The sequence below is a fragment of the Ammospiza caudacuta genome, chromosome 22 (assembly GCF_027887145.1).
Source record: "Ammospiza caudacuta isolate bAmmCau1 chromosome 22, bAmmCau1.pri, whole genome shotgun sequence".
Taxonomy (NCBI): Eukaryota; Metazoa; Chordata; class Aves; order Passeriformes; family Passerellidae; genus Ammospiza; species Ammospiza caudacuta.
In genome coordinates this window covers 5,534,306-5,558,517 of record NC_080614.1, presented here as the reverse complement: position 1 = coordinate 5,558,517, position 24,212 = coordinate 5,534,306, and the positions used below count along the sequence as shown (strand labels likewise).

General features: G+C 47.4%; 3 protein-coding genes across 7 annotated transcripts; 2 read left to right on the top strand and 1 right to left on the bottom strand.

The window, feature by feature from the left end:
- Positions 1–975: 975 nt before the first annotated feature.
- MAD2L2 (mitotic arrest deficient 2 like 2) lies at positions 976–7,599 on the top strand. Of its 3 annotated transcripts, none has more exons than XM_058818592.1 (9): positions 976–1,128; positions 3,370–3,421; positions 3,649–3,767; positions 4,290–4,361; positions 5,178–5,278; positions 5,394–5,488; positions 5,591–5,664; positions 6,682–6,774; positions 7,076–7,598. In XM_058818592.1, the coding sequence occupies exons 2-9, from the start codon at positions 3,382–3,384 to the stop codon at positions 7,115–7,117; spliced, it is 636 nt and encodes a 211-aa protein (XP_058674575.1). In that variant the 5' UTR covers positions 976–1,128; positions 3,370–3,381; the 3' UTR covers positions 7,118–7,598. The 3 variants fall into 3 exon arrangements, with proteins under 3 accessions (XP_058674575.1, XP_058674577.1, XP_058674576.1); XM_058818594.1 differs by lacking the exon at positions 976–1,128 and adding an exon at positions 1,358–1,404 and having other exon boundaries at positions 7,076–7,599; XM_058818593.1 differs by lacking the exon at positions 976–1,128 and adding an exon at positions 1,370–1,433 and having other exon boundaries at positions 7,076–7,599.
- LOC131567109 (F-box only protein 44-like) lies at positions 3,894–12,025 on the bottom strand. The gene is made up of 6 exons (XM_058818587.1): positions 12,012–12,025; positions 11,582–11,895; positions 10,839–10,965; positions 10,056–10,151; positions 9,582–9,717; positions 3,894–8,829 (listed from the first exon to the last, which is right to left on the bottom strand). The coding sequence occupies exons 1-6, from the start codon at positions 12,023–12,025 to the stop codon at positions 8,683–8,685; spliced, it is 834 nt and encodes a 277-aa protein (XP_058674570.1). The 3' UTR covers positions 3,894–8,682.
- Positions 12,026–12,956: 931 nt separating this feature from the next.
- Positions 12,957–20,373, top strand: LOC131567110 (F-box only protein 2-like). 3 transcript variants are annotated; one of them, XM_058818589.1, is made up of 6 exons: positions 12,957–13,099; positions 14,920–15,244; positions 16,503–16,629; positions 16,721–16,816; positions 17,855–17,990; positions 18,831–20,373. In XM_058818589.1, exons 2-6 carry the CDS (start codon positions 15,001–15,003, stop codon positions 18,963–18,965), a joined length of 738 nt encoding a protein of 245 aa, XP_058674572.1. In that variant the 5' UTR covers positions 12,957–13,099; positions 14,920–15,000; the 3' UTR covers positions 18,966–20,373. The 3 variants fall into 3 exon arrangements, with proteins under 3 accessions (XP_058674572.1, XP_058674574.1, XP_058674573.1); XM_058818591.1 differs by having other exon boundaries at positions 17,855–18,001; XM_058818590.1 differs by having other exon boundaries at positions 13,077–13,099; positions 14,976–15,244.
- The last annotated feature ends 3,839 nt before the right edge of the window (positions 20,374–24,212 follow it).

The following is a 24,212-nucleotide window of genomic DNA, read 5'->3' as shown; positions in this document are numbered from 1 at the left end:
TGGCAGGAGTGACCCACAGCGGGGCGGTGGGACGCGTGTCCCAGAGCCCGAACCGCGCACCCATCCCTGCGAGGCACCGGGCACGGAGCCGACCCGTGTGGTAAAACCCGCAAAGTCCGGAGCGCGCTCCCCAGCACGGGTGACAATAGGTCCGGCCGAAGGCACCGCGCCCCGGCCCCGGCGCTGTCCGAGCGGAGCGATGCCGCCGTAACCGGAGCTCCGCGCATCCCGGCGGAGGCAGGACCGGGCATCCCCGCCAGCCCCCGTGTCTTTGTCTGCTCCGGGGCGCACGGAAAGTGGGAAGGTGCTCCCCACTCCTCCCCAGCCCCTGAGATAGCGGAGGGGATTCAGCTCGGCGGAGCATCCACCGGCGCGGGCAGCGCTGCTTACCTGTCCGGAGGTGCCGGTCCGGAGAGCCTGGCGGGCAGGGCAGGGCAGGGCAGGGCAGAGCTGTGCGAGCGGCGGAGGGGAGGCAGGTCTGCGGGGGGCAGGGGGTGTTCAAACCCGAAAGGAGAGGAGGAGGAGGAAGAGGAGGAGGAGACAGGGGGAAGGCAGTGGGGGAATGTGGAGAGGAATCGGGGACATGGAGAATCCCGGGGGACTGGGGTGCACGGTGCGGGAGGAGGTGGGGCTGCGAGGGGCGGAGGGGCTCTGGGCGTGCGGGGGGCACAGGAGGAGTGCGGGCCATGCCGGGGCAGAGTGCTACGGAGGAGGTGGGTGCGACAGCGCAGGGCGCTGGTGGCAGCAGCGCTCCCTGCCCCGGGCACGGACGGGACAGACAAAGACCGGAGACAAAGGCGTGGCAGCCCGGGGAGGCGGGGAGCCGGTGAGCCCCGCTCACCTGCGCGGTGCGGCGGGCTGCGCTCTCCCGCGGGCTTTCCCCGCGTTAAGGTCCCGGGGAGGGAGAGCCGCTGGTGGCTGAGCGTGCCTTGCTCCCTGCACCGAGCCCCGGCCCCGCCGTGCCCGGGGAGCTGTGGCGGTGCCGGGACCCCGCGGGGCAGCGGGACCGGCCCGCGCCCGCTCCTCCCGCCCGCCGGGGGGCGCTGCTGCCGCCCCCGCCATGGCGTCATCCGCAGGCGCTGCCGCCGCCGCTTCCCGCGCTGGGCGCCGTGAGGGGCGGCGGGCCCGGTACGGAGCGGGAACAGCGGGAGGGGGACAGCGGGGCGGAGAGCAGCACCGGGCGGACACGGGGACACGCGGGGGAAGGTGGCCGTGCTGAGGCGGGGTGCTGGGCGGCAGTGGAGCCGCGCGAGGAGCCCCGTTTCAGGAGGGAGCAGCGGCGGACGGGCGGTTGCCAGGCTCGGTTCCCAGGCTGAGGAAAGGCGGTGCCGTGCGGTGGGTGAGACCGGGGCGCTGTCTCCGTCCGCCCTCCTTTCTGCTAGCGCGGTTGAGACACCGGAGTGGGTGAGGGAGCGGCGGTGACGGGAGCCCGGGTGAGGGGAGCTCGGGCTCGGCGGTAACGGGAGCTCGGGTGAGGGGAGCCCGGGCTCGGCAGCGATAGTGACCGGAGCCCGGGCCCGGGAGCGTCCGGGCTGCTGGGTCGGCCTGTGCGCGCTGCTCTGGGCTGGTGCGGAGCTCCCGTGATAGGCACGGGGAGGGCGCTGGGTTATACTTACATGATATTCCCCATCCCCGGAATGTCCAAGGTTGGATGGAGTTGGTACCAGCCTGGGATATGGAGGGTGGCCCTGCCGCTGGCAGGGTTTGAAAACCGCCAATCACTTGTTTTTAAAATTTTAAAAGTTTAATAGTAATAAAATGGGTATAAAAATAGTAATATAAATAGAGTAGTAAAAAGTTGGACAATTAGGATTTAGGATGATATGAGATAATAGGAACAAAGTGTTATGGACAGTCCAGGTACCTTTTTCTGGGCAAAATAAGCCCAAAAAAGGAACCACGTTAACAGAGGATTAACCCTTAAAAGCAACAGCCTGTTGCATATTCATACACCTCATCCATGATGCAGAAATTCCATTCAAACACAGGATTCTGTCTGGGCAGTGTCAGCTTCTTCCTTTGAATCCTGACAGCATCTTCAGGGCTGAATGAGGCAGGAAGAAGTTCGTTTCTTCTGATAAGGGAGCAATAAATTCTCTTTCTCTGAAAGATTTAAGTGTCCTGTGGCTGAACCTCTAAAAACACAGATTGTTTATGATACTCTGTAGATCTTTTGCACTAATTTGAGAGCCACTGTGGCTGGGGTGCCAGAGAGATTCTTAACTATCTTAATTGTATTTAGTGTAGCAGATCACTAATATTCCAGCAAGTCCTTGTATATAGGGGTATAACTCTGTTTTAAAAACTGGGGCTGAAAGTAGCTCCCTATTTTGTGCAAGTTGAACCAATTCTTTGTAGGTCTGAAAACATTTTATTGCAGCTGAAACAGCTTGAAAATGAATGTCTGTAGAGCTTATTGGAACATCTGTGCTTTGTCAAAAGTCTTTGTAGAACACTTGAGTTACTGGTGGAGCCAGAGTGCTCCAGAGGCATTTAAAGATCTCTGCAGTTCATGAATGGTGCTGCTGTTAGTGGTTACAATTTGTTGGCTTGAAGAGACAAAATAATTAAACAAAATAAAGTTTCTAATAGATAATTATGTACACAATGTGACATAAATTATGTAAGGCATGGAGTCAGCTCCTATGCAGGGAAAGCTGTTGGGAGGCTGAACTTCAGCATCTGCTGTTTGATTGTCAGTTTGTCACAATAATGTGCTGCCCTTTGTTGCTCACAAATTTCAGAATCCCAGCCCAAGGGATGCAGTCACAGCCCAAGCCTGTGAGAGTTCAAGGAGCAGCTGGATGATGCTCTAAATCACCTAGTTTAGTTTTTGGTGGTCCTGTGAGGAGCAGGGAGTTGAACTCCATGATCCTTATCCTGAGGAATTCCATAATCCTGTGTCACAAAGTTGACTTAATTATGCAGCTCTGCAGGGTTTGGGTTCCTTGGAACTGGAGAGAGAAACTCAGAAGTTGTTGATGGTGTGTCAGTGGAAGATGTAGCCCCAAGCTTGGACAAGAAATGGTTGGTGGTGGTGTTAGAATAAACCCAAAACCCCAAGAAGTACTTGTGTTACAGTAAGAGATAGGGCTTACAAAAGGCAAGTACTATGAAGCTTTAAAAGAACAATGTTTCTTGTGTTACTAAAAAGTATTTGTCTGAACTTTCCTGTGTGCCAGAAAGGGAGACTGAAAACCCCAGGAATTAAATTATGGATAATTTCTCATCCTGAGCTGGGAGCACTGGTTTGTGCACTGCTGGTAATCCCTGAGGATGTGCTGGGTTTATAGGGTTTAGCTCCATGATCTGACTAGATGAACAATACAGGAGCCAGAGGATAACCATTCCTTTTGTGCTTATTTCCAGGGTCTGGGGAAGATGACCACTCTCACACGGCAGGACCTTAACTTTGGGCAAGGTAATGTGTTGTACCAAGCTGCACCTGGTGTCCTTGTGAGGCTCCTCTTGGGTACTGAGCTTGGGAGAGTGTTGTAGGATTGCTCTGTCCCTAAATTTTCTGCAGCTGAGAGGAGGCATATGAAATTTATGCAGAAAAAAATAACCTGTAAAAAAGGTCCCCTGAGTCTCTGGTATTGCTCTACTTTCCCACACCCTATTCCAGCATCCTTTACTTCTGTTTTTCAGTTGTTGCAGATGTTCTTTCAGAATTCCTGGAAGTGGCTGTTCACCTCATCTTGTATGTCAGAGAAGTTTACCCTATTGGGATCTTTCAGAAGAGGAAAAAATACAATGTACCTGTCCAGGTAGGAGATTTTCCTGGAAGCTGACAGCCACGTGGACAAGCAAAATAGCAAGGATCAATCAACACTCAGCACAAAAAACTTACACTTTGCAAAGTGATTGTTTAATGGATTTATTTTTGAGGAGAGCTTAGTTTCTGTCATAAGAGAGGATATAAAAAGTGCTCATGGGACAAGCAGGTCGTAGATAACAGTAGTGAAGGCTGCCCCAGCTCTGTGCAGTGAGGTAACAGGATGATGTTCACTAGGAATTAGGGCTGGTTGGAATATGCTATTCCCAACAAGCTGTTCTGGGTATCCATTCCAGATACACAACAACTGCATGGGTGCAGTGATCTGCCCCAGCTGGTTAACCCTTCCCTGAAAGAATTGCTGCTTTGAATGGGCAACTCAGCATTTTCCAGCACTATTTGGAGCATGACTTGAGTTCCTTGTACACACTGGTGCTTCTGTTTAAATCTTACATTTTAGCATTGTCCTGGCTCATGTCCAACACAGCTCTGACTCTTCCTGTGTTTGCTGCAGATGTCCTGCCACCCTGAGCTGAACCAGTACATCCAGGACACGCTGCACTGTGTGAAGCCTCTGCTGGAGAAGGTGAGCTCAGACTGGGGACCTGGGCAAAAGTACTGCAAGTGGATTTAATAGAAAGTGAGAGAACATAAATATTATCTTAACTGCAACATTTGTTTACAAATTTACCGTACACAATATACTAGCTGATAAAAGCTCCTAACAAAACTAAAAACATCATAACTTTCCTGACAAGACCCTGCCTTGTCTCATATAGCACACAAGGACACATGTCTGTATATTTCCAGTTATATTACCCAGCATTCTGCTTTACAATCCATCTGAGTTGAAGCACCTGTTGTGGCAGAACAGTTTGAATGCTTTGCTGAGAATCAGGAAGCAAAGGTAGGCCTGGACTCCAGGTTTTGTGAGAGAAGAGTGTGACCAATGAAACATTCCAGGAGGCTGCTGGCAGGTTTTGTATGCCTTGCTCTTACAGAAGATTTTAATGCACATGCAGAAAATAGAATTAGGTCTGTTCTAAATTGGGGTTGTACAAAGCTGCTCTGTTTGGACAATGGTCTTAACTCCATCACTGTCAATCAGGCTGTGCATTTCCTCCTTTGTTCCAAAACAGGACCTAGAGGAACATACAATTTAGCACACTTCATCTCCCTCAGCCTTAGCCACAAGCTGGCAGCTTAACACCCAGCAAGAAATGGCTTGGCAAAAGCATTTTTTTTTTCCTGATTGCTAAGAATAATCTGAAGTCAGGTTTTGGATAAGGGCTTGTGCTGAGCCCAAACAACTGAGTGTACTCCACTGCATCAAAGAATGTAAAGCACACTGTGGGCAGCAGACAGCTCGTATTGAGGGATTTTTCTGTCTTGGTTCTTGCAGAACGATGTGGAGAAAGTCGTGGTTGTAATTCTGGATAAAGAGCACCACCCCGTGGAGAGATTTGTCTTTGAGATCACCCAGCCCCCTCTTCTTTCCATTAGGTGAGCTTTCCACTCCTGTTTGCCCCTGGCATCCAACACCCAGCCCTGGGAGACATTCTGGGAGCAACTTCAGGCCTTTGCTGCATGCCAGTAACAAGTTCTGTCTCCTCCACAGTTCTGAGTCCCTGCTGTCCCACGTGGAGCAGTTACTGCGTGCCTTCATCCTGAAAATCAGCGTGTGTGATGCTGTGCTGGACAACAACCCCCCAGGTAAATGTCACCTGGATGCAGACAGCCTCATGCCTGGCATTGCTTGGCTTGGCTGATCCTCTGGGAGCTGTGCCCTGAGCTGGAACCTGACACTTCCTTTAGGTTGCACTTTCACAGTTCTGGTTCACACACGGGAGGCGGCCACACGCAACATGGAAAAGATCCAGGTGATAAAGGTGAGTGATATCCTTGGGCACCTGATTGTGTGTGAGAAGCTGCACAGCAAAGACTTGGCACTGCAGAGTTTTTGGCATCTTTAAGGTTAAGGCTGAGAGATATTTTGAACATGTAGGTTGGTGTCACATGAGGCACATCATAACTGTACTTGAAATGAGGTGAAATTGTAAATGCTGGTGAGCTGACAACACATTTTCCACACACAGCCACCACTGCAGACAACTTCAATTGAAATAGATTGTAACAATACAGCTTCAAGTCTTGAAATAGATTGTAACAATGCTCACTGTCCCCTGCTTGCTCAGACACTTAGAAATACTCAGGCATGTAGAATAAGTGCTTTAATTAAATCAAGCGGAAAAGCAGCCCTCACCCACCATCCACTTTTGTATAAAGAGCAAGAAAGACTAAGGTTAAAGTAATGAGTAGGTTTGGGGGCACAAATACACGGTATCTTACACTTTCTAAAGGAAGATTATTTTCAAAGAATCTTTGCTTAGACACAGGGAAACTTTTTTCCTGAGTCAAGTTATTTTAGCTGTCCTAAGGCACAACAAATAAAGCTAGCAAAGTATAAAATTGTTTCAAAATGAAAGTCTGTTCTGCACTGCTTAGTAATGGAAACTTGTGGTGTAGTAGACCCACCTTTAGACTTGCAGGGCAGGATGGAAACCCATGCCCTAAGCATTCTGGAGTTGCAGTCAAATCATGGTGCAATGAAGTGGGCATGGTAGCTCAGGACAGCAGAGAGTGTATCTTTTAAAGAAGTGAGATGTCACCTTTGCAGTAAATGCAGTGGGTTCACCTCACAGTTTGATGCTGTAACTGAAGACAATTATGCTGAGCATCAGGGACAAGTGTGTAAATGTTAAGTTTTGTTGTTGGGGAAGGTTTGAATTACCTGTTCCTTCCCTCAGCCACTCTTGTCCCTCTTTCAACTTAAGTGCTGAGGAGGAGCTCCCCTTCCAGCACTGCTGGGTTCTGCCAGTGACACCTCCTTGTGTTCCTGCCCCCAGGATTTCCCCTGGATCCTCGCTGACGAGCAGGACGTGCACATGCACGACCCCCGGCTCATTCCCCTGAAAACCATGACATCTGACATCTTAAAGGTGAGCAGGGCATGCTGACCAAGAGGTGCTGAACCTGCTGTGGTTCTGAACTGTGAGTGCTCTGACATCAGCTCTGCAGTTTTCTGTGGTGTAACAACTTTAAAACATACTGCTGAGCTGTAGCTTAGTCTTGCAGATGTCTGTGCCAGTAATCAAAGCAGGGCAAGACTCCTCATAGTAAAATAGGAAACTTGGTTATGGGGGAAGGTATGAGCACTTACTATTCAGCCTGTTGCAGACTTTTTTTTCCCCATTCACCTACCTGTGTACCAACAGGACTGTTCCTTATTTCTCTTTCCAGATGCAGCTCTACGTAGAAGAGCGAGCTCACAAAGGCACCTGATTTCAAATCTTCCTTGCCTTCAAGCTTCATCTGATCTTCCAGTGGAGTAAGATCTGTCACAAACTGTATCTTGATAACCATCTCTTCAGCTGGCCTTCTGGGTGAATGTAGAGCAGCTGCTGCCTCTTTATTTCAAGTGCTCTTACCACTGTATAAAGAACTGACTTGGAATGGGGAGCCAGAGCCTGCTCCCATCCTGACTTGTGTGAGAGCACAGGTGTTGATACAGTGCATCCCTGGGGAGTCAGTGCTTTATTACCAGTCCAGTTCTCACCTGGAAAGGGCAGCTCCATTGCACACAGGCAGTGACAGACAGCTAGGAGCTGTCACACAGTCCACGAGAGCAACACTTGTGCTAAGGGGGAGTGAGGCCTTATGTAGTGTCTGTTCACTGTGACCATCCCAAGCAGTCTTCAATAAATAACAAGTTTTACCCCAGTTGAACTGGGCTGAGTTCTGTCAAAACCAGTCTCCCTTCTTCAGCAAAGAAGTATTTTTATTTTCTTTTCTGGCCTGTATGTGGACTCTGTCAGTTCCTATGAAAGGCTGTACAACCTTGGTCTCTCCCCTCTCACTCAGAGGTGGCATTAGCAATGTGGAATTTGTCTGTCCAGCAAGGACACCTGCCAAGTATCCTACTCCACCTGAGAATAAGCAAGGAAAGCACTTATAATGCTACACCTGTCAGAGGAGATGGAACATGTTCTTTACATCAGCTCTGGGTATATAAGGGTGGGAGACACAGTTGAAACAAGCTGAGCTTGTCTGTCAGAGAATTTAGTATGCTAGCCTGTCCAGCACCTCCTGCTTCCTCCAAGCAACAAGTGTAGGAACATTATAGATAAGTCTGGGCACTGCTTTAACATTTTATATTGGGTTACACTGCTCAGTATAAACCAAAGGTGATGTGGGAAAAGCCCAGCACAATCAAAAGGCACTTGTGTTGTTAGGCAGCTGCCTGAAGGGACTTCTTACCTCCTCTTTCTCTACCTGTTTATTCAAACACCAAGCAACTGTTTTGGATCATTTTGATCATACACACTTAGAGAAAGGGTAAGGAATTCACTACCAGTGACACAGCACTTAGGGACAAGGGGTGACAGTTTCCTGATGCTATGAAAGGTCTAATGCAGATCATAAATCTTAACACTGAAACAGGAGAGAAAATACCATACAAGACAAGCTGTGGCAGAGTCCTTGTAGATACCATTTATAATCTGAAATTAAGCATTTTAGCCTTATCTTTCCTATATTCCATAAACATGAAAGTGTCTTTAAGTCTCTGTGTGTTAGCATAATAATGTATTAACTAGAAAAGATAGATCTCATATTTAATTGTCCCAGTTCTTCTCTGGAAGGGCACCAGTAACTGGAGTAGCATCCATGGTAGAAGAGAATGGAAGATGAAGACAGAACACCCTCCCAAAAGGCTGGCCCTGCTGAATTCTACTGTGAATATGAACTGCAAGACAAAGCTAGGACACACCCAGACAGAACAGGCAGACAGTGCACCTGAGGCCACTTGGTTCCAGTCCTGAGGTAAAAGCAAACCCTTCCAGAGTGCCTCACAGTGAGCTGGGGGGCCCAATGGTGATGCTGCTGTTTGTCACACGCACCCCATACCAGCCTGCCCAGTACTGGGTGTCCTGGCCTCCGTGCTGGAACCAGATGTGACGAACTCCTGCTGGGTAATTCTGGAAGGTGTGGGAAATCTGCACAGAAAAGAGAATTCCTCTTAATTTGCCTAAATAAATCAGCGTTCACCTAGAAGCTCAGAAAACTACAGTGTGCGAGTCTTAGAGTGAGCTCTTCTTGAGCCTAGATAGCTTTCATTGAAACCCTAGTTTTTTGGGGGAGGAGGGGGTGGCAGGAGGAGGAAAGAAGTTTTTCTCACTCAGTCTTCTCCCCAAAATCCTATCTGTGCTAAGCTAACTAAGCTATCCCATCTATAAAAGATAAACCTTAATTTCAGAGCACTGACATTGTGCCAGCGTCAAACTGTAACACTAACATTAAGCTTGATTTTTAAGTGCATCTATAAGTAACATCTAATGCAGAATGTACAGCAAATCAAGCCAGGTAAACACCTGTAACAGTTTAAGAAAAGTTAAGTCTGCAATACTTGGCTATTTTTAAATAGCAGTTTTTTGATCAAAAAAGCCCTGAAATCTGCTCTTGTTATTTAATTATTTCAACAGAATCTTACATAAAACCAAGAAACAATAAAAAGACTGCATTAAAACAACACAGAAGCCCACAGGATACTCTATAGAAAATGCTGGGCACCTAAAAATATTAGCTGTCTCATTCAGGACACCACTGCTTCTTCAGCATCATCAACAGCAAGACCAGAGGAGGCTGAAGAGCAGAGAAAGTCCACTGGCACTTTCGGCCAAGTAAGACTTGCAACACACCAGTGTCACAAGACTGCAGTAAAGCTCCAGCCACCCTGGCTGCTGCTCACCTCTCTCCACTGGGCATCACTCCACTGCTCAATGACCACTGGCTCAGGATGGAATTCCTGCAGGCAGATCCAGTCCTTGGAGAGCAGCCTCACGGTGAGCTCGTAGCGGCACCCGCAGTCAAACCTGGCAGCGTACCTGGAGGGGCAGGAGGAATCAAGGAGCAGGGCTGTATACACAGCATTCAGTGGCCTTTATTTGTCAAAAGCAGTCTCCAAGGGGATCCCTGTCTGCAGAGGAAAAGGAGTAAAGGAGTGTCATCCCCATAGCTATAGAGAAGTTGTGGAAGTTACAGCTATCCCACCCTTCACAGGACTGCCACTGTGTAGTCCATTAAGTAAATTTAGATTTAGCTTCTTCTTCACTTAATAACTCCCAAAGAATAAAGAACTGATTTTATGGCATGAAAAGCTCCAGAAGCCTAGCTTACCTCTAGACCAATGCTAGAAATTCTAATTTTCAGGGCTTCCACTCACCAGTCCTTGACTGTAATTTCAGGCCGTATCTCATCCATCAGCTGATTCCAGTAGCCTTCTTTATCCAGGGTAATGATTTGAGACTTGAAGCATGGCCTGAAACAGACATAGAAATACTCCCAGTTGTACAGAACACTTCTCTCTTGCTGTCCTTTCCCCGACAGCTTTAATACCCACCCAGATCCTGAAGGCCCACAAAGCTGACCTGGCTAAACCCTGCTTTATCCATAACCTGACAAGAAAATTAACTGAATTAGCTTCACCCCAAGATAAAAAGAATAGTTACCTACAAGCTGGATTAAGAGGAGTCTCTGTATTGATGTACTGGTAACAGGAAACCAGTGCCTAGTGCTTGTAAAAGCTGTTGATCCTCCTCTGGTGACAGCTTTTATTACAAGTTGTTTGTGTGACACACCCACCACTCCTGAAGCTTACAGAGCTTTGACCTTGTCATGTAAGTACAGTTGACTGAGTTTCTCAATCAATCTTTCTCTACCACCTTTGGGAGAGGAGAAGCAGGGATCCCATGTGGATTATCCTAACTATAAAAATTACAGGAAGTTCCTGCTAGGCAGAGAAATTTATCACCTGCTGTGATCAAATCTCTCAGCAGGACCCACCTCTTTAGATTAATTGGTATAAAGGGTTTATGAAGCTTTTTCCTTTTCCCACAGGTGATCTAAGGTTCAGGACCTGCCACCAGCCTTCTAACCATGGTGCCTTTTCAGGCAGGTGGGAGGAAGCAGGTTTCCCAGTTCCACATTACTGGAATCCAGTTCTTACCCATATGAAGTGACAAAGTATTTTTGTACTCTGGGGTCTGACATATGACTTCCATGAGCTCCAGGCAGATCCTCAATTTTCCACTTATCTCCTTCATTGGCATCAATTGTCCAGTGCTGGAAGTTCTCTAAAAACACAGGTGTCCAAGGTGAGGGTTAGGACCTCACTTCAGCTAACAGCAGCATCTCAGCTTTTGTTAGAATCAGCAACAGGAGAATACTTGAAAGCTACTTGATGTTTTCAAATTCACTGTATTTTTCCTACAGCTGTAAGTGACTCCTGTCATTATGGTGCCATTACCTTTTTGTGGCTGTCAGCATCCAGGACAGCAGGCAGCAGATTTCTGACCTCATCAGAAAATCATCAGCAGCAATAAAGTAGGAATACTGTAGTTATATTAGTCAAGTCTGCTCACAAAAGTTCTCCAGCTGCCCAAATGTTTAATCCCAATCCCTGATCGTTTCACTACCACATTGTACTTGCAGTGCAAATTAATTGTCACTGCCTGTTGTACTGGGGTCTTATGACTTCAGATTTTTCTGGCTAAAACCACAAAGTATTGGTAAATACATATCTATGTATCTATCTACAGCAGTTTTACTGCAGGAGCTGAGCTATAAATCTGACTTAGCAGAGCTACACCCAATAGCTGGACAGTCCCACAGCACAAGCAGAAGTTGAGGCATGACTCATTTAGACTGCTCAGAAACTCTCAGTCCTTTATTATAAATAACGAAACCAACCTTCAGCACGAGGGTTTTTGAGTAAGTTTTTCTTCATGTGGCAGAGCATATAGAAGATCTTCCAGTCCGAGATGATCCTGTCGTAGCTCTGACGATAAAACCCGTCGCGCTGGCACTTGCGCTTCCACAGCGTGTTCAGGTCCACCACGTAGCGCCACTGCGAGCACACCAGGCGGCAGGTGCGGAGCAGCTCCCGGGCGGGCAGCAGCGACAGCAGCTCCACCAGCACGTCCTCGGGCAGGTCCCCGATGCTGGTCATGGCAGGCCGCGGCCCGCGGGAGGGCGAGGGCAGATCCGCGGCGCGACGGGCCGAGCTGCCGGAGGGGAAGGCAGTTTCCTCTCGTGAGTAACAGCACCGCGGAGAGCCCGCCCGGCCCCCGGCCCGCTCCCGCCGCCACCCCCGGGCCCGCTCCCCGGTGCTCGGTCCCACCTGGCTCCGCCCATCGGCGCCTCCGGACGCGGATGTGCGGGGCCAGGGGGCGGGGCCGCGTTTGGGAGGGGCTGCTTTAGGGCAGAGCTGCTTTAGGGCGGGGCTGCTTTAGGGCGGAGCTGCTTTAGGGCGGAGCCGCTTTGGGGCGGGGCTGCTTTAGGGCGGAGCAGCTTTAGGGCGGGGCTGCTTTAGGGCGGAGCCGCTTTGGGGCGGGGCCGCTTTGGGGCGGGGCTGCTTTAGGGCGGAGCTGCTTTAGGGCGGGGCTGCTTTGGGGCGGGGCCGCTTTGGGGCGGGGCCGCTTTGGGGCGGGGCTGCTTTAGGGCGGAGCTGCTTTAGGGCAGAGCTGCTTTAGGGCGGGGCCGCTTTGGGGCGGAGCTGCTTTGGGGCGGGGCTGCTTTGGCGGGGCTGCTTTAGGGCAGAGCTGCTTTGGGGCGGAGCTGCTTTAGGGCAGAGCTGCTTTAGGGCAGAGCTGCTTTGGGGCGGGGCCGCTTTGGGGCCGAGCTGCTTTAGGGCAGAGCTGCGTTTGGGCGGGGCTGCTTTAGGGCGGGGCTGCTTTAGGGCGGGGCTGCTTTAGGGCGGGGCTGCTTTAGGGCGGGGCTGCTTTGGCGGGGCCGCTTTGGGGCGGGGCTGCTTTGGGGCGGGGCTGCTTTAGGGCGGGGCTTCTTTGGGGCGGGGCTGCTTTGGGGCGGGGCTGCTTTAGGGCGGAGCTGCTTTAGGGCAGAGCTGCTTTAGGGCGGGGCTGCTTTGGGGCGGGGCTGCTTTGGGGCGGGGCTGCTTTAGGGCGGAGCTGCTTTAGGGCGGGGCCGCTTTGGGGCGGGGCCGCCGGCTTGGGGCGGGGCGGAACCACGTTTGGGCGGAACAGGGCGGGGCCGCGGGGGAAGTCCCCGTTCTCTCTAACCGGTCCCCGTTCTCTCTAACCGGTCCCGGTTCTCTCTGACCAGACCCGGGCAGAGCAGGGCGGGGCCGCGTCCTGGTTCTCTCTGACCGGTCCCATTCTCTCTGCCCAGTCCCGGTTCTCTCTGACCGGCGCCCCAGCCCCGTGAGCCGTGCTCGGTGTAGCCCAGCTCGGAGCGGCCCCTGCGGCTCAGGTAAGAGCGCTCGGTGTCCCCCCTGAGCCTCCGCGGGTTTCCCGGGCTGGGGAAAGAGGAGGGACACGCGAGTGCCCCGAACCCATCAGGGGATGCGCGCTGCCCGGAGCGTGTCCGTAATGTAAAGTCTTGCCGGTTTGGGTGCTTAGCTGGGGTGGAAAAGGAAAATAAAAAAGGAAAGGAAAAAGAAAAAAGGAAAGGATAGGAAAAAGGAAAGGAAAAAGAAAAGGAAAGGTAAGGAAAAAGGAAAGAAAAGGCACCTCTGTCTCTCTCCTGAGTGCGGGAGGAAGCCTGGCTAACAGTGCTCTATCAGCACGCAGGGAGCAGGAGGGGCTTCTGAAATTCCTGTACGAGATGAAACCAGCATGATCCCTCCCGCCTGCTTCTAAAAAATTACGTTTTGGCCGTCGGGACTGTGGTTGAGGGTTGGAAGTGTGGGGAGAATAAGAAATCACTAATGCTGTCCGGGAGTTTTAAATTACAGTTTGCCCCTGCTGGGTGCAGTGCAGATAGAGGACACATCTGAACGTCTAGATGTAGGATGCTGCTACAGCAGTGGCTTCCAGTTTCTTCCCTTCCTTACCAGGTTCGGCACTGCTGTATTTTGTTTAGCTGCATGCCAGGGTATTTCACCTCTGTTCTTTGTGCTCTCCCAGGTTTAATGAGTCATTCCTGAGGAGTTTGGCAGCATCCATGCAGTTTGCTGCAATCTCAGCCGTTTCCCAGCACCAGGACTCAGCTGACATCAAAGCAGTGTCACAGTGCATGCCTCACAGATGCCATGGGCTCTGAATCTGCACACTCATCTTGCCACAGTCCTGCAGCACCTGCACCTGGGCCTCAGGGCAGCAGAGAGCTGCTTGGAGTTCAGAATTAGCACATGGAGTTAGAGCAAACACTTCTGACTTTATTCCTCCAATAATGAGGCCATAGACATTAGAATATTAGAGAATACCAGCTGAGTTATTTTCAGTTATGCTCAGACCTTTACTTTATACAGGCTCCTGATTAAGTGCCAGCACTCTGAGGGAAAAGAATGTCAGATATGGAATGAACCACTGCAAAGGTGGCTGGCAAGAAGCTTAACACTGATATTTGAGTACTGCTTTGCAGCATTTGTTATCAGGGATGTTCTTAAAGGCAGAACAAGTGCCTTCCTCTGCAGAAGAAATCATTACTAGGAAGCTGATTTTTGTAGCAGCAGAGATTCTGGAAGGACTGAGTCCAGCCTGGAAAATGAACAAACTCAGTGGTCAAATACATACATTTTGTGGGCAGATTTAATTCAGGGCTTTTACTTAGTATATACAAATAGTAATCTGCTTCAGGCTATTAACGTAATGAGGAACAGGAGACCTTGAGGCTAGGAATCAAAAATCCTGCCTTCAGATAACTGTGGTGGTGTTCACAAAGGTCCTAGGATGAGGGAAGAAATGAGAATCTTCATTCCATATTTCAGAAGGCTGATTTATTATTTGATGATATATATTATATTAAAAGAAAAGGATATACTAAAACTATACTAAAGAATAAAAGAAAGGATTTCATCAGAAGGCTAGCTAAAAATAGAAAAGAATGAACAACAAAAGCTCGTGACTCTCAGAGAGTCTGAGCCAGCTGACTGTTATTGGCCATTAATTAGAAACAACCAGCATGGACCAATCAGAGATGCACCTGTTGCATCCCACAGCAGCAGATAATTGTTGTTTTTCTTTTCCTCTGAAGCTTCTCAGGAGAAAAGATCTTAACAAAAGGATTTTTTATAAAATATGTCTGTGACAGATAACATATTAATTTCCCCTTTTTTTCCACTGCATCAGTGTCTGGCATTGCTGAGGGTGGGAAACCCTCACCCTTGCTTTCCACCCTGTCTCAGACAGCTGTGCCCAGCTGCCCCAGGGATGGAGTCCCTCCCTGAGGCAGTCCTGGTCCGGATCCTGGCCTCCCTCCCCGCCGTGGAGCTGGTGCTGGTGTGCCGCCTGGTCTGCTGCCAGTGGAGGAACCTGGTGGATGGAGCTGCCCTGTGGATCCTGAAGTGTCAGCAGGAAGGCCTCACCAGAGCAGAGTCAGATGTGGAGAACTGGCAAAGCTTCTACTTCCTCAGTAAGAAAAGGAGGAATCTCATCAAGAACCCATGTGGTGAAGGTAAGGGACATCACAAGCTCCAAGGTGTCAGAGAGGTGACCAGTCACTGAGAATTGTGTTTATCTAGTCTTTGAAAATAGATCTTGGTTGCTGTCAGGTTGCAGAATTTTCTCCTTGCCAAGAGTCAAGTCACTCAATCTGTGCAGCCAAATCATTTAATGAGAACAAAGGCCCTTGATAATCAGCCCTTGAGAGACATCACAACTAGCTTCAAGGTGTCAGAGAGATGACCAGTCACTGAGAATTGTGTTTATCTAGTCTTTGAAAATATATCTTAGTTCCTGTCAGGTTGCAGAATTTTCTCCTTGCCAAGAGTCAAGTCACTCAATCTGTGCAGCCAAATCATTTAATGAGCACAAAACCCCTTGACAATCAGCCTTTGCAAAGGGCTTTTACATAACATTCACTTTATCTAACCTCTGCAAGGATCTAAATCATGTTTGAGACACAGAGATGTCCTTTGTAGAAACCATCCAACACAGCAATGGCTGTGGCATTTGTTTCTCCATTGCTCCTTGCCAAGCCATGACAGGAGAGATGAAGCCTTTCCCAGCTCAGGGGTGAGTCTGCCCTCAGCTCACCAAGCCCTTCAGGCTTCTCTCCTTGGAGCAGCTCAGGCCAATCATGCTTTTTCCCTCCTCACCTCAGCCCAGGTTAGAGACTGGGCACACACCCCGTGTGCCATCATTCTCAATCTGTGACCTTAACTTGCTAGAGCTATAAGCTGCTTGGCAATAAACAGCAGTAACCAAGCCTCACAACCCAAGCAGCAACAATTTCACACATCACAGACCAAAGCAGCACCAACACAGCTTCCCTGTTTTGTTTACAAGTGGCCTTCTGCAAGCTTTTCCAGCATCCAGGTTTCCCTTTTGAAAACCCTGATGTTTAAGGTCTTACTGCTTCAGAAAATACCACTTAGTGCTTTAGAAAACCTGGAAACAAAGCAATCAGCATCTGTCCCTAGAGTCCTTGTGTGCTGTGACACTATTCAGAATACCTAAATTCTTTCCCTGGAGTACTTTCTCAGACCCACACATACACAGCCACTTTTTGGGCATGTTAAAGTTAGGTGTGATTAGTCAAACTAAATGTTTTTGCCTAACTTCTATTTAACAAACATCTCCATAGTCTACATATAAAATCAGTGCTGTGTCTAATATCAAACTTTCACAAGCCAGAGGAAGGTTCTAGTGGGAGATGGTCAGGTTCCCCACATCCACAGGACTCATCCAAGTCTCTTTTCTGCCATTTGCAGAAGGCTTGGAGCACTGGGGAGAGGTAGAGAACGGAGGTGACGGCTGGAAAATTGAAGAGCTCCCAGGGGACTTTGGAAAAGAATTTCCTAGTGAAGAAGTCCATAAATACTTTGTCACATCTTATGAGTAAGGCTGCTTTCTTCTCTCCCTCAGGAAGGGGGGCATTTTTGGTTTTCCCAGGAGGGAATGTGACCCCAATTGGCATTTTGTGTTTCAGGTGGTGTCGAAAGGCTCAGGTGATTGACCTTAGGGCTGAGGGCTACTGGGAAGAGCTGATGGATACAAGCCAGCCTAAAATCATGGTAAGAGACTGGTAAGTATTGAGGAAGGCTCCGAGGACAGGCAAAGGGTTAAGAAAGATAAAGAAGAGAGGGAGGGCATAGACTATCTATCCATCTATCCATCTAAATCTATAAATAAGAAATATAAAAAAGAGATAAAAAATATTACAAATATTTAAAAATATAAAAAAAAAATTTATATATAAAGGCATAAAATATATATAAAACTATACATAAAAAATATAAAACTATGTATAAAATAGATATGAAAACATAAATACACATAAATATATAACTATATTATATATATGTAAAATTATATAAATATATATAAAATTATATAAATGAATAAATATATAAATCTATAAATATAAAAATTTTAAAAATATAAAATAGTTAAAATATAAAAAATACATTTTATATATATATAAAATAGATATAAAACTGTATATAAAATAGATATAAAAATATAAATACACATAAATATATAACTATATTATATATATGTAAAATTATATAAATATATATAAATTATATATATAATTATATAAATATATATATGGTATATATAAATCAATAAATAGAAAAATTATTAAAAATAGATTAAAGTATATTAAAATACTTAAAAATAAAAAATACATTTTATATATAAATATATAAAAATATATTAGAATACATAAAACTATATGTAAAATAGATATAAAATATTAAAATATAAATATACATAAATACATAACTATATTATATATGTAAAATTTTATAAATATATATATAATATAAATTATATAAAAATAATAGAAATAAATATATATATCTGGCCATAAAACCTCAGCTCCCAGGACACTGGATGTGGGACAGGGGCTCAGAGGCAGCTCCCACAGCCTTTAAACTGTTGGAGCACATGAACTCCCAAGCTCAGGTTCCTGTGGTCAGTGAGGGGAGGTGGTGGGCTGGGCTCAGAACCATTGCAGATTTCCATCTCAAAGCAAGGCTGCAGTGACCTGGTGAGCGTGGTGGAGCCTTTGCAGAGCTCTTACAGGTAATGCCAACACCTTGGGCTCTCCCTGCAGGTATGCAGGACGTAGTGATGCTGGCTGCCTCTATGAGCTGTGTGTGAAGCTGCTCTCTGAGAATGAGGATGTGCTGGCTGAGTACAAAAGTGACACTGTCACCATCCCAGAGGGAAATGATGGCAGCTGGACTGAGGTGAGTTACAGGTATGGGCTCAGCAGGTGGCACCCCACCTACATGAATCAGGAATATTTTAAAGCAGAATTTTCCAAGGGGAGGAGAAGGCTCTGTCATGTGTTCTCTGGAGCCTGACCCTGTGATTGGAAAAGGAAAAGGGAGGTTGCTTTACAGGAAACTTGCTGAGTCACCACTAGCAGGTGTAAGGTGCAGGAGATGTCACAGAATCACCAGACTGGAAGAGACCTTCAAGATCATTGAGTCCAACGTGTTCCCTGACTCCTCAACTAAACCTTGGCATCCAGTGCCCCATCCAGGCTTTGTTAAACACACCCAGGGATGGGGACTCGACCACCTCCCCAGGCAGCCATTCCAGAACTTTACTGCTATTTCCATGAAAAACTTTTTCCTAACATCCAACCTAAATTTCCATTGAAGCAGCTTGAGGCTGTGTCCTCTGGTTCTGTCTTTGTCTGGAGACAGAGCCCACCCCAGCTGAGCACAGGCACCTTTCAGGAGCTGTGCAGAGTGACAAGGTCACCCCTGAGTCTCCTTTTCTCCAGGCTGAGCACCCCCAGCTCCCTCAGTGGTTCCTCACAGGGTTTGTGTTCCCAGACCTCTCCAGTCTGGATGTGATCAAGCATCTCAATGTCTTTCCTAAACTGGGGGGCCAGAACTGGACACACAATGTCCAACTGGGAGTGAACAATGGGATCAAAGCTTCTCCCACTGTAAATACCCCCACTGTTACCCAGGTCTGCCTGTGCCCAGTGGGGCTGAGGGCTCTGTGCACTGAACAATGATCGGTTTGTGGTGGTCTGACACTTCCTAACAACCATTTTGTCCCTTGTCCCACAGATCTCTCACACGTTCTGCAGCTACGGGCCCGGGGTGCGCTTTGTGCGCTTTGAGCACGGCGGGCAGGACACGCTGTTCTGGCAGGGCTGGTACGGCGCCCGCGTCACCGGCAGCAGTGTGACCCTGGAGCCATAGCCCTGCTCAGCAGGACCTGCATGCTGCAGTTCACCTCCCTCAGGGCATCCATCCCCCTGCCTTTGGATGGTTTCTGCATGGTGCTGCTGCTGGCTGTAGAGCGTTCGGCCTTCCTGCACAGGAATGTGTGTGCAAGGTGCCAGGAGCCACCACCTCAAGAGGGCTGTGCAATAATGTGAATGAATTTGGGAATGCACCTCACCACTTGCACTGGTGTTCTCTGACAGACAGGAGATCACCTAAAAACCCTGCAGAGCTCCTCTGTTAGTCTCTAATGCCTAGCACCCAGCCTGAGTCATCTCTCCTACCTGCTCCCCTGACTTGGGCACTCCTTAACTTGAAGGGATTCCTTAAGTATATTTTCTGGAAGTTAGAGTGGAAAGAAAAGAATAAAGAAAACCACATACCCTGTGTCTCAAAACATACCAGGGAAACCCAGAGCCCTGTGCTCAGCTGTTTCCATGACCTGCAGTGAGAACCTTGGCTTCTTCCATTTATAAAAAGATACCATTGTTTACCACAGAGAGGCTCTAGCTTGGCTGTCAATACTGTTAGTTTAATTTTTAGTGATAATGCAAAGCAAGAGAGGTTGAATCCTTTTCTCTTACACTGTTCCCAGCATCTTTTTATCAAGGGAAGTGTTGGGAAGAGAAACAAGTCTGATGTCCAGCCCTGGGGCTTCATTTGGCTCCCTCAGAGACACGGCATCTGAGAGGAATTGCTGGTGGACAGAGAAAGAGATTACAACAATTTAGAGTACTGGGTTAGAAAAAATTTGAAATAGGATCCAGAAACAAATGAAAATAAACTCATTTAGCCCTTCCTGGTCATCTAGTGTGACTCTGCTGGCAGGACAGAGACAGCTCTTGGCCTCGTTTCACCTCTGCTGGCCATGTCTGCAAGAAAACACATCTGCCTCTGCCCTGTGCTTGCTGACAAGACAGCACTCCAGCCTCCCACTTGAGCTTCTTGACAACCCTCAGGGCTGTGTGCCCCATCCTGAACAGACCCCTAAGCTTTCCTGAACCAAGACTGTCCCTGCTAGGGTCACTATAAGACACAAAATAAAACTACGCGCACACTGGAATCTCCAGGGTAAAAAGAAGGGTGTTTAATTTCTGACTCCAACATTTATAGATTTTCAAAAGTGTGACAGTGGATTGGAGGATGACAGGGCCACCTCTCTAATGACAATGGGCAAACCAACAGTGCATCAAATTTCTCCTCCTTCAGAAAAGAATGCAAAACAATAATTATCTACAGAAAAGTGTGTGAGAAAGTTCATTACAAAAATGTAAATGTCAGAAGGCTTAGAAGAACTTAGAAGAACAGGGTGACACTGCTAGTTATTCCACTCAGAAGAGCATCCCCTAACAGAGCTGGTGTTGCCTAAAGAAAGTATATTTTTGTGTCCATGTGTCTGCCTTCCCTCCCTGGGCTGCCATTTAAGTGCCCTTTACACAAGTAGTGGCTGCTGCTGCCTGCAGGCAAAGGAAGAGGCTCCCACCTGGACCCTGTGCATGCTGCATCCTCAGGCTTTCTGCACAGCTGCTCCTGGGTGCCACACACACCTCAGAGTCCAGGCAAACACAATAAAGTGACTCAATTCTGTGTGGATTTCCTCTTTGGTCTGGGTATTTGTCCCCTGTGCTCAAGTATCCATCTTCTGTTTATGTGGAGCATGTCAGCCAGTTCTCTCCTAAAGCAGGAGTCATTGTGTGTAATTCCATGGTGTCCCTGAAAGAGGAATGTGCTCTGTTTCCCAGCACCCTGCACCCATGGGAAGCATTTAGTGGGCAGTGTAACAGCAAGCACAAGTGCATTTCAAACATAGTGGGAATTCATTGAAGGTACAGGAAGGCTTCTGCAGAGCCCAGCCCTGCTGCACACCTCCCAGGTCATTTGTCACTAGCCCTGCTGTGAGTTCAACATCAGTTCTGACCCAGGAGGCACCAAAATCTGTTCAGAATGTAATTCTTTCCCTTCCCTTACCCCTGCACACACTGCCATGCAGTGCTGCTTTACCCACCCTTAGCCTTTAGTGCAGCTTTTATAGAATACAGAAAGGATACTTACAGAATGCTAAAAAGGTAATAATGAAAACTTGTGACTCTTTCCAAAGTCCCCACTGATTGGCCAAAGAGTGAAAACGACTCCCAGCAGAATCCAATGAAACAATCACCTGTGGGTAAACAATCTCCAAACACATTCCACACGTGAGCACAACACAGGAGAAGCAAATGAGATAAGAATTGTTTTCCTTTTCTCTGAGGCTTCTCAGCTTCCCAGGAGAAAAATCCTGGGTTGAAGGGATTTTTCAGAGAATGTGAATGCCACACTGGGGACACACTTTGGAATTGCAGAGAGAACAGCTACAGTGAGTTCAGCTGGGAAGTCTCACAGACCCTGGTGAGCACAAGGATTGCTCGGAGAGCTGAGCTCCTCACACAGCAGTGTGTGAAGCAAAGGTTCACAGACAACTTATTGTTTTGCATTCTTTTCTGGAGGAGGAGAAATTTGATGGACTGTTGGTTTGTCCAGTGCCATTGGAGAGGTGGCACTGTCACCCTCCAATCCACTGTCACTTTTGGAAATCTATAAATGTTGGAGTCAGAAATTAAAGAGTCCTTTTTTACCTTGAAAAGAGCAGCATTTTGTTATTTCGTGTCCTATAGTGACAAGGGAGAGCCCCTTGAAATTTGAAACAGACACAGAGAGGCTGCAGGAGACAGAGCAGGATGACCCAGGAGTTCTTTCTGATTAAAAAAAAAAAACTAGCGGCAAATATAACATGAAATCAGTAGAATGAATATGTATGAACCTATTGTGAAATTGCATGCATATGGATTAGGGAGGAAGATTAAAAAGGATCTGGAGTTCCCAGAGGTATTCATGTCATTTAAGGGGACCAATCCTTTAAATGCGTCCGGCGCTGTAATAAGCACACCGGCTTTACAAATTTCACAAAAGTTGTGAAATCTTCTGCAAATCACTCCTCAAGCTGGGTCCCTGGGTGGTGACAGCAGAGGGCACTCAGGCTGCAGCAGGAGCCACTGCTGGCTCTCTCCATGCCGAGCCACACACAAGAGATGTAATTAATCACACTGCTCTGGATGCTGCCTTTGGGTCTGCTCCTGAGCCCTGCACCTTGTTTTTTCTGGCTGCAGCTTAGTGTGAATGTTTTCTTCTCATTCTCTTGCAGTGCCTGCTGGCCTGGTTTGCAGTGCAGCCTTTGCTGCACAGACCCTAATGCTTATCCCTGCCATGCAGGACATCTGTACACATTTTGGAAGGATTGCTGCCTCTTGGGCAGCAGACACAACACACCTCTATTGGATGCAGGCAGCCTTTTAAACTGCAATGAGTAATCTGAGCAGTGAAAACTGCCTGGACATAAACCAAGGCCTTTCAAATTCAAGTGGAAACAGCACAAGTTGCTCAACACTATCCTAGAGCACTGAAGTATCACTCAAATTAGTAATGTGCCTTTCCTTGCAGAGTATATTCTAACCTTAATGCAGTCCACAAGAGTCTTGTCACTGTCATATTTTCTGAAAAATCCCTTTGCCAGGATTTTTCTCCTGGGAAGCTGAGAAGCCTCAGAGAAAAGGAAAACAATTCTTATCTCATTTGCTTCTCCTGTGTTGTGCTCATATGGAATGTGTTTGGATATTGTTTACCCACAGATGATTGTTCCATTGGATTCTGCTGTGAATTATTTTGATTTATTGGCCAATCGGGGCCAAGCTGTGTTGGGACTCTGGAAAGAGTCAGGAGTTTTCATTATTATCTTTTAGCCTTCTGTAAGTATCCTTTCTGTATTCTTTAGTATAGTATTCTTTAATATAGTATTCTTTAATATAGTATTCTTTAATATAATATAGTGTCATAGAATAATAAATCAGCCTCCTGAGAGCATGGAGTCAGATTCATCATTCCTCCTTTCACTGGGGCACCCCACAAATACAACAGGGCTGCAGGGCTGTCTGTGTCTCACCATGCCCAGGTTCTCCCATCCCCTCTGCATGCAGAGCTCTGCAGCCCTGCCCAGGCAGGCAGGAGTCCCAGATCCATCACCCATGCCCTTGGCTGACCTCCCCTGCAGGCACTCAGAGCAACTCATCTGGAGCTGGATCTGTGCAGAGCCATTAAGCACAGTGCAATCAGTGCTCCCAGAGAGGCTGCAATAAAGCCACAAGAGCTCTCTTTGGGCTGATGGATGCTGGGGAAACACATCTCACTGCAGCAGGAGCAGGGGCTTGTTGCAATAGGACTCAAAATAGAACAACACGCATGCTGGAACCTCCAAGGTAAAAAAGGGAAGTTTATTTCTTGACCTTGATATACATAGAATTCCAAAAGTGACCTTGGATTGGAGGATGAAATTGCCTGGTGTGTTGTTGGGGTGCCCAGGACGAGGTGGGAGATGAGAATTTGACTCCACATTCTCAGAAGGCTGATTTCTATTCTATTCTATTCTATTCTATTCTATTCTATTCTATTCTATTCTATTCTATTTTGTTCTATTCTATTCTATTCTATTCTATTCTATTCTATTCTATTCTATTCTATTCTATTCTATTTTGTTCTATTCTATTCTATTCTATTCTATTCTATTCTATTCTATTCTATTCTATATTAAAACTATACTAAACTATAGAGAAAGGATTCAGACAGAAGGCTAGAAAAGAATAAATAATAAAAACTCGTGACTGACTCAGAGTCTGACACAGCTGGACTGGGATTGGTCATTAAGTAAAAACAATTCACATGTTAGGATAAACAATTCTCCAAATCTCATTCCAAAGTAGCACAACGGGGAGAAGCTGAAGCTTCCCAGCTTCCCAGGAGAAAAAATCCTGGCAAAGGGATTTTTCATAAAATATCATGGTGACAATTGCCACCCCTCCAATGACACTGGTCAAACCAACAGTCCATCAAATTTCTCCTCCTCCAGAAAAGGATGCAAAACCAATCATTATTTACATAAAAGTGTGTGAGAACTCCATTACAAAAATGTAGATATCAGAAGGCTTAGAAGAACAGGGTGACATTGGCTGGGCACTGAGAGGGAGAGGAAAAAGCTTTGGCAGAGACATTCCTCCCACAGAGCACACTGCAGATGTACCACGCTCAGAAGCACTGAAATGCAGTGGGATATCTACATCTACATCTACATCTACATCTACATCTATCTATATCTCTATATATCTCTATCTCTATCTCTATATCTATATCTATATATCT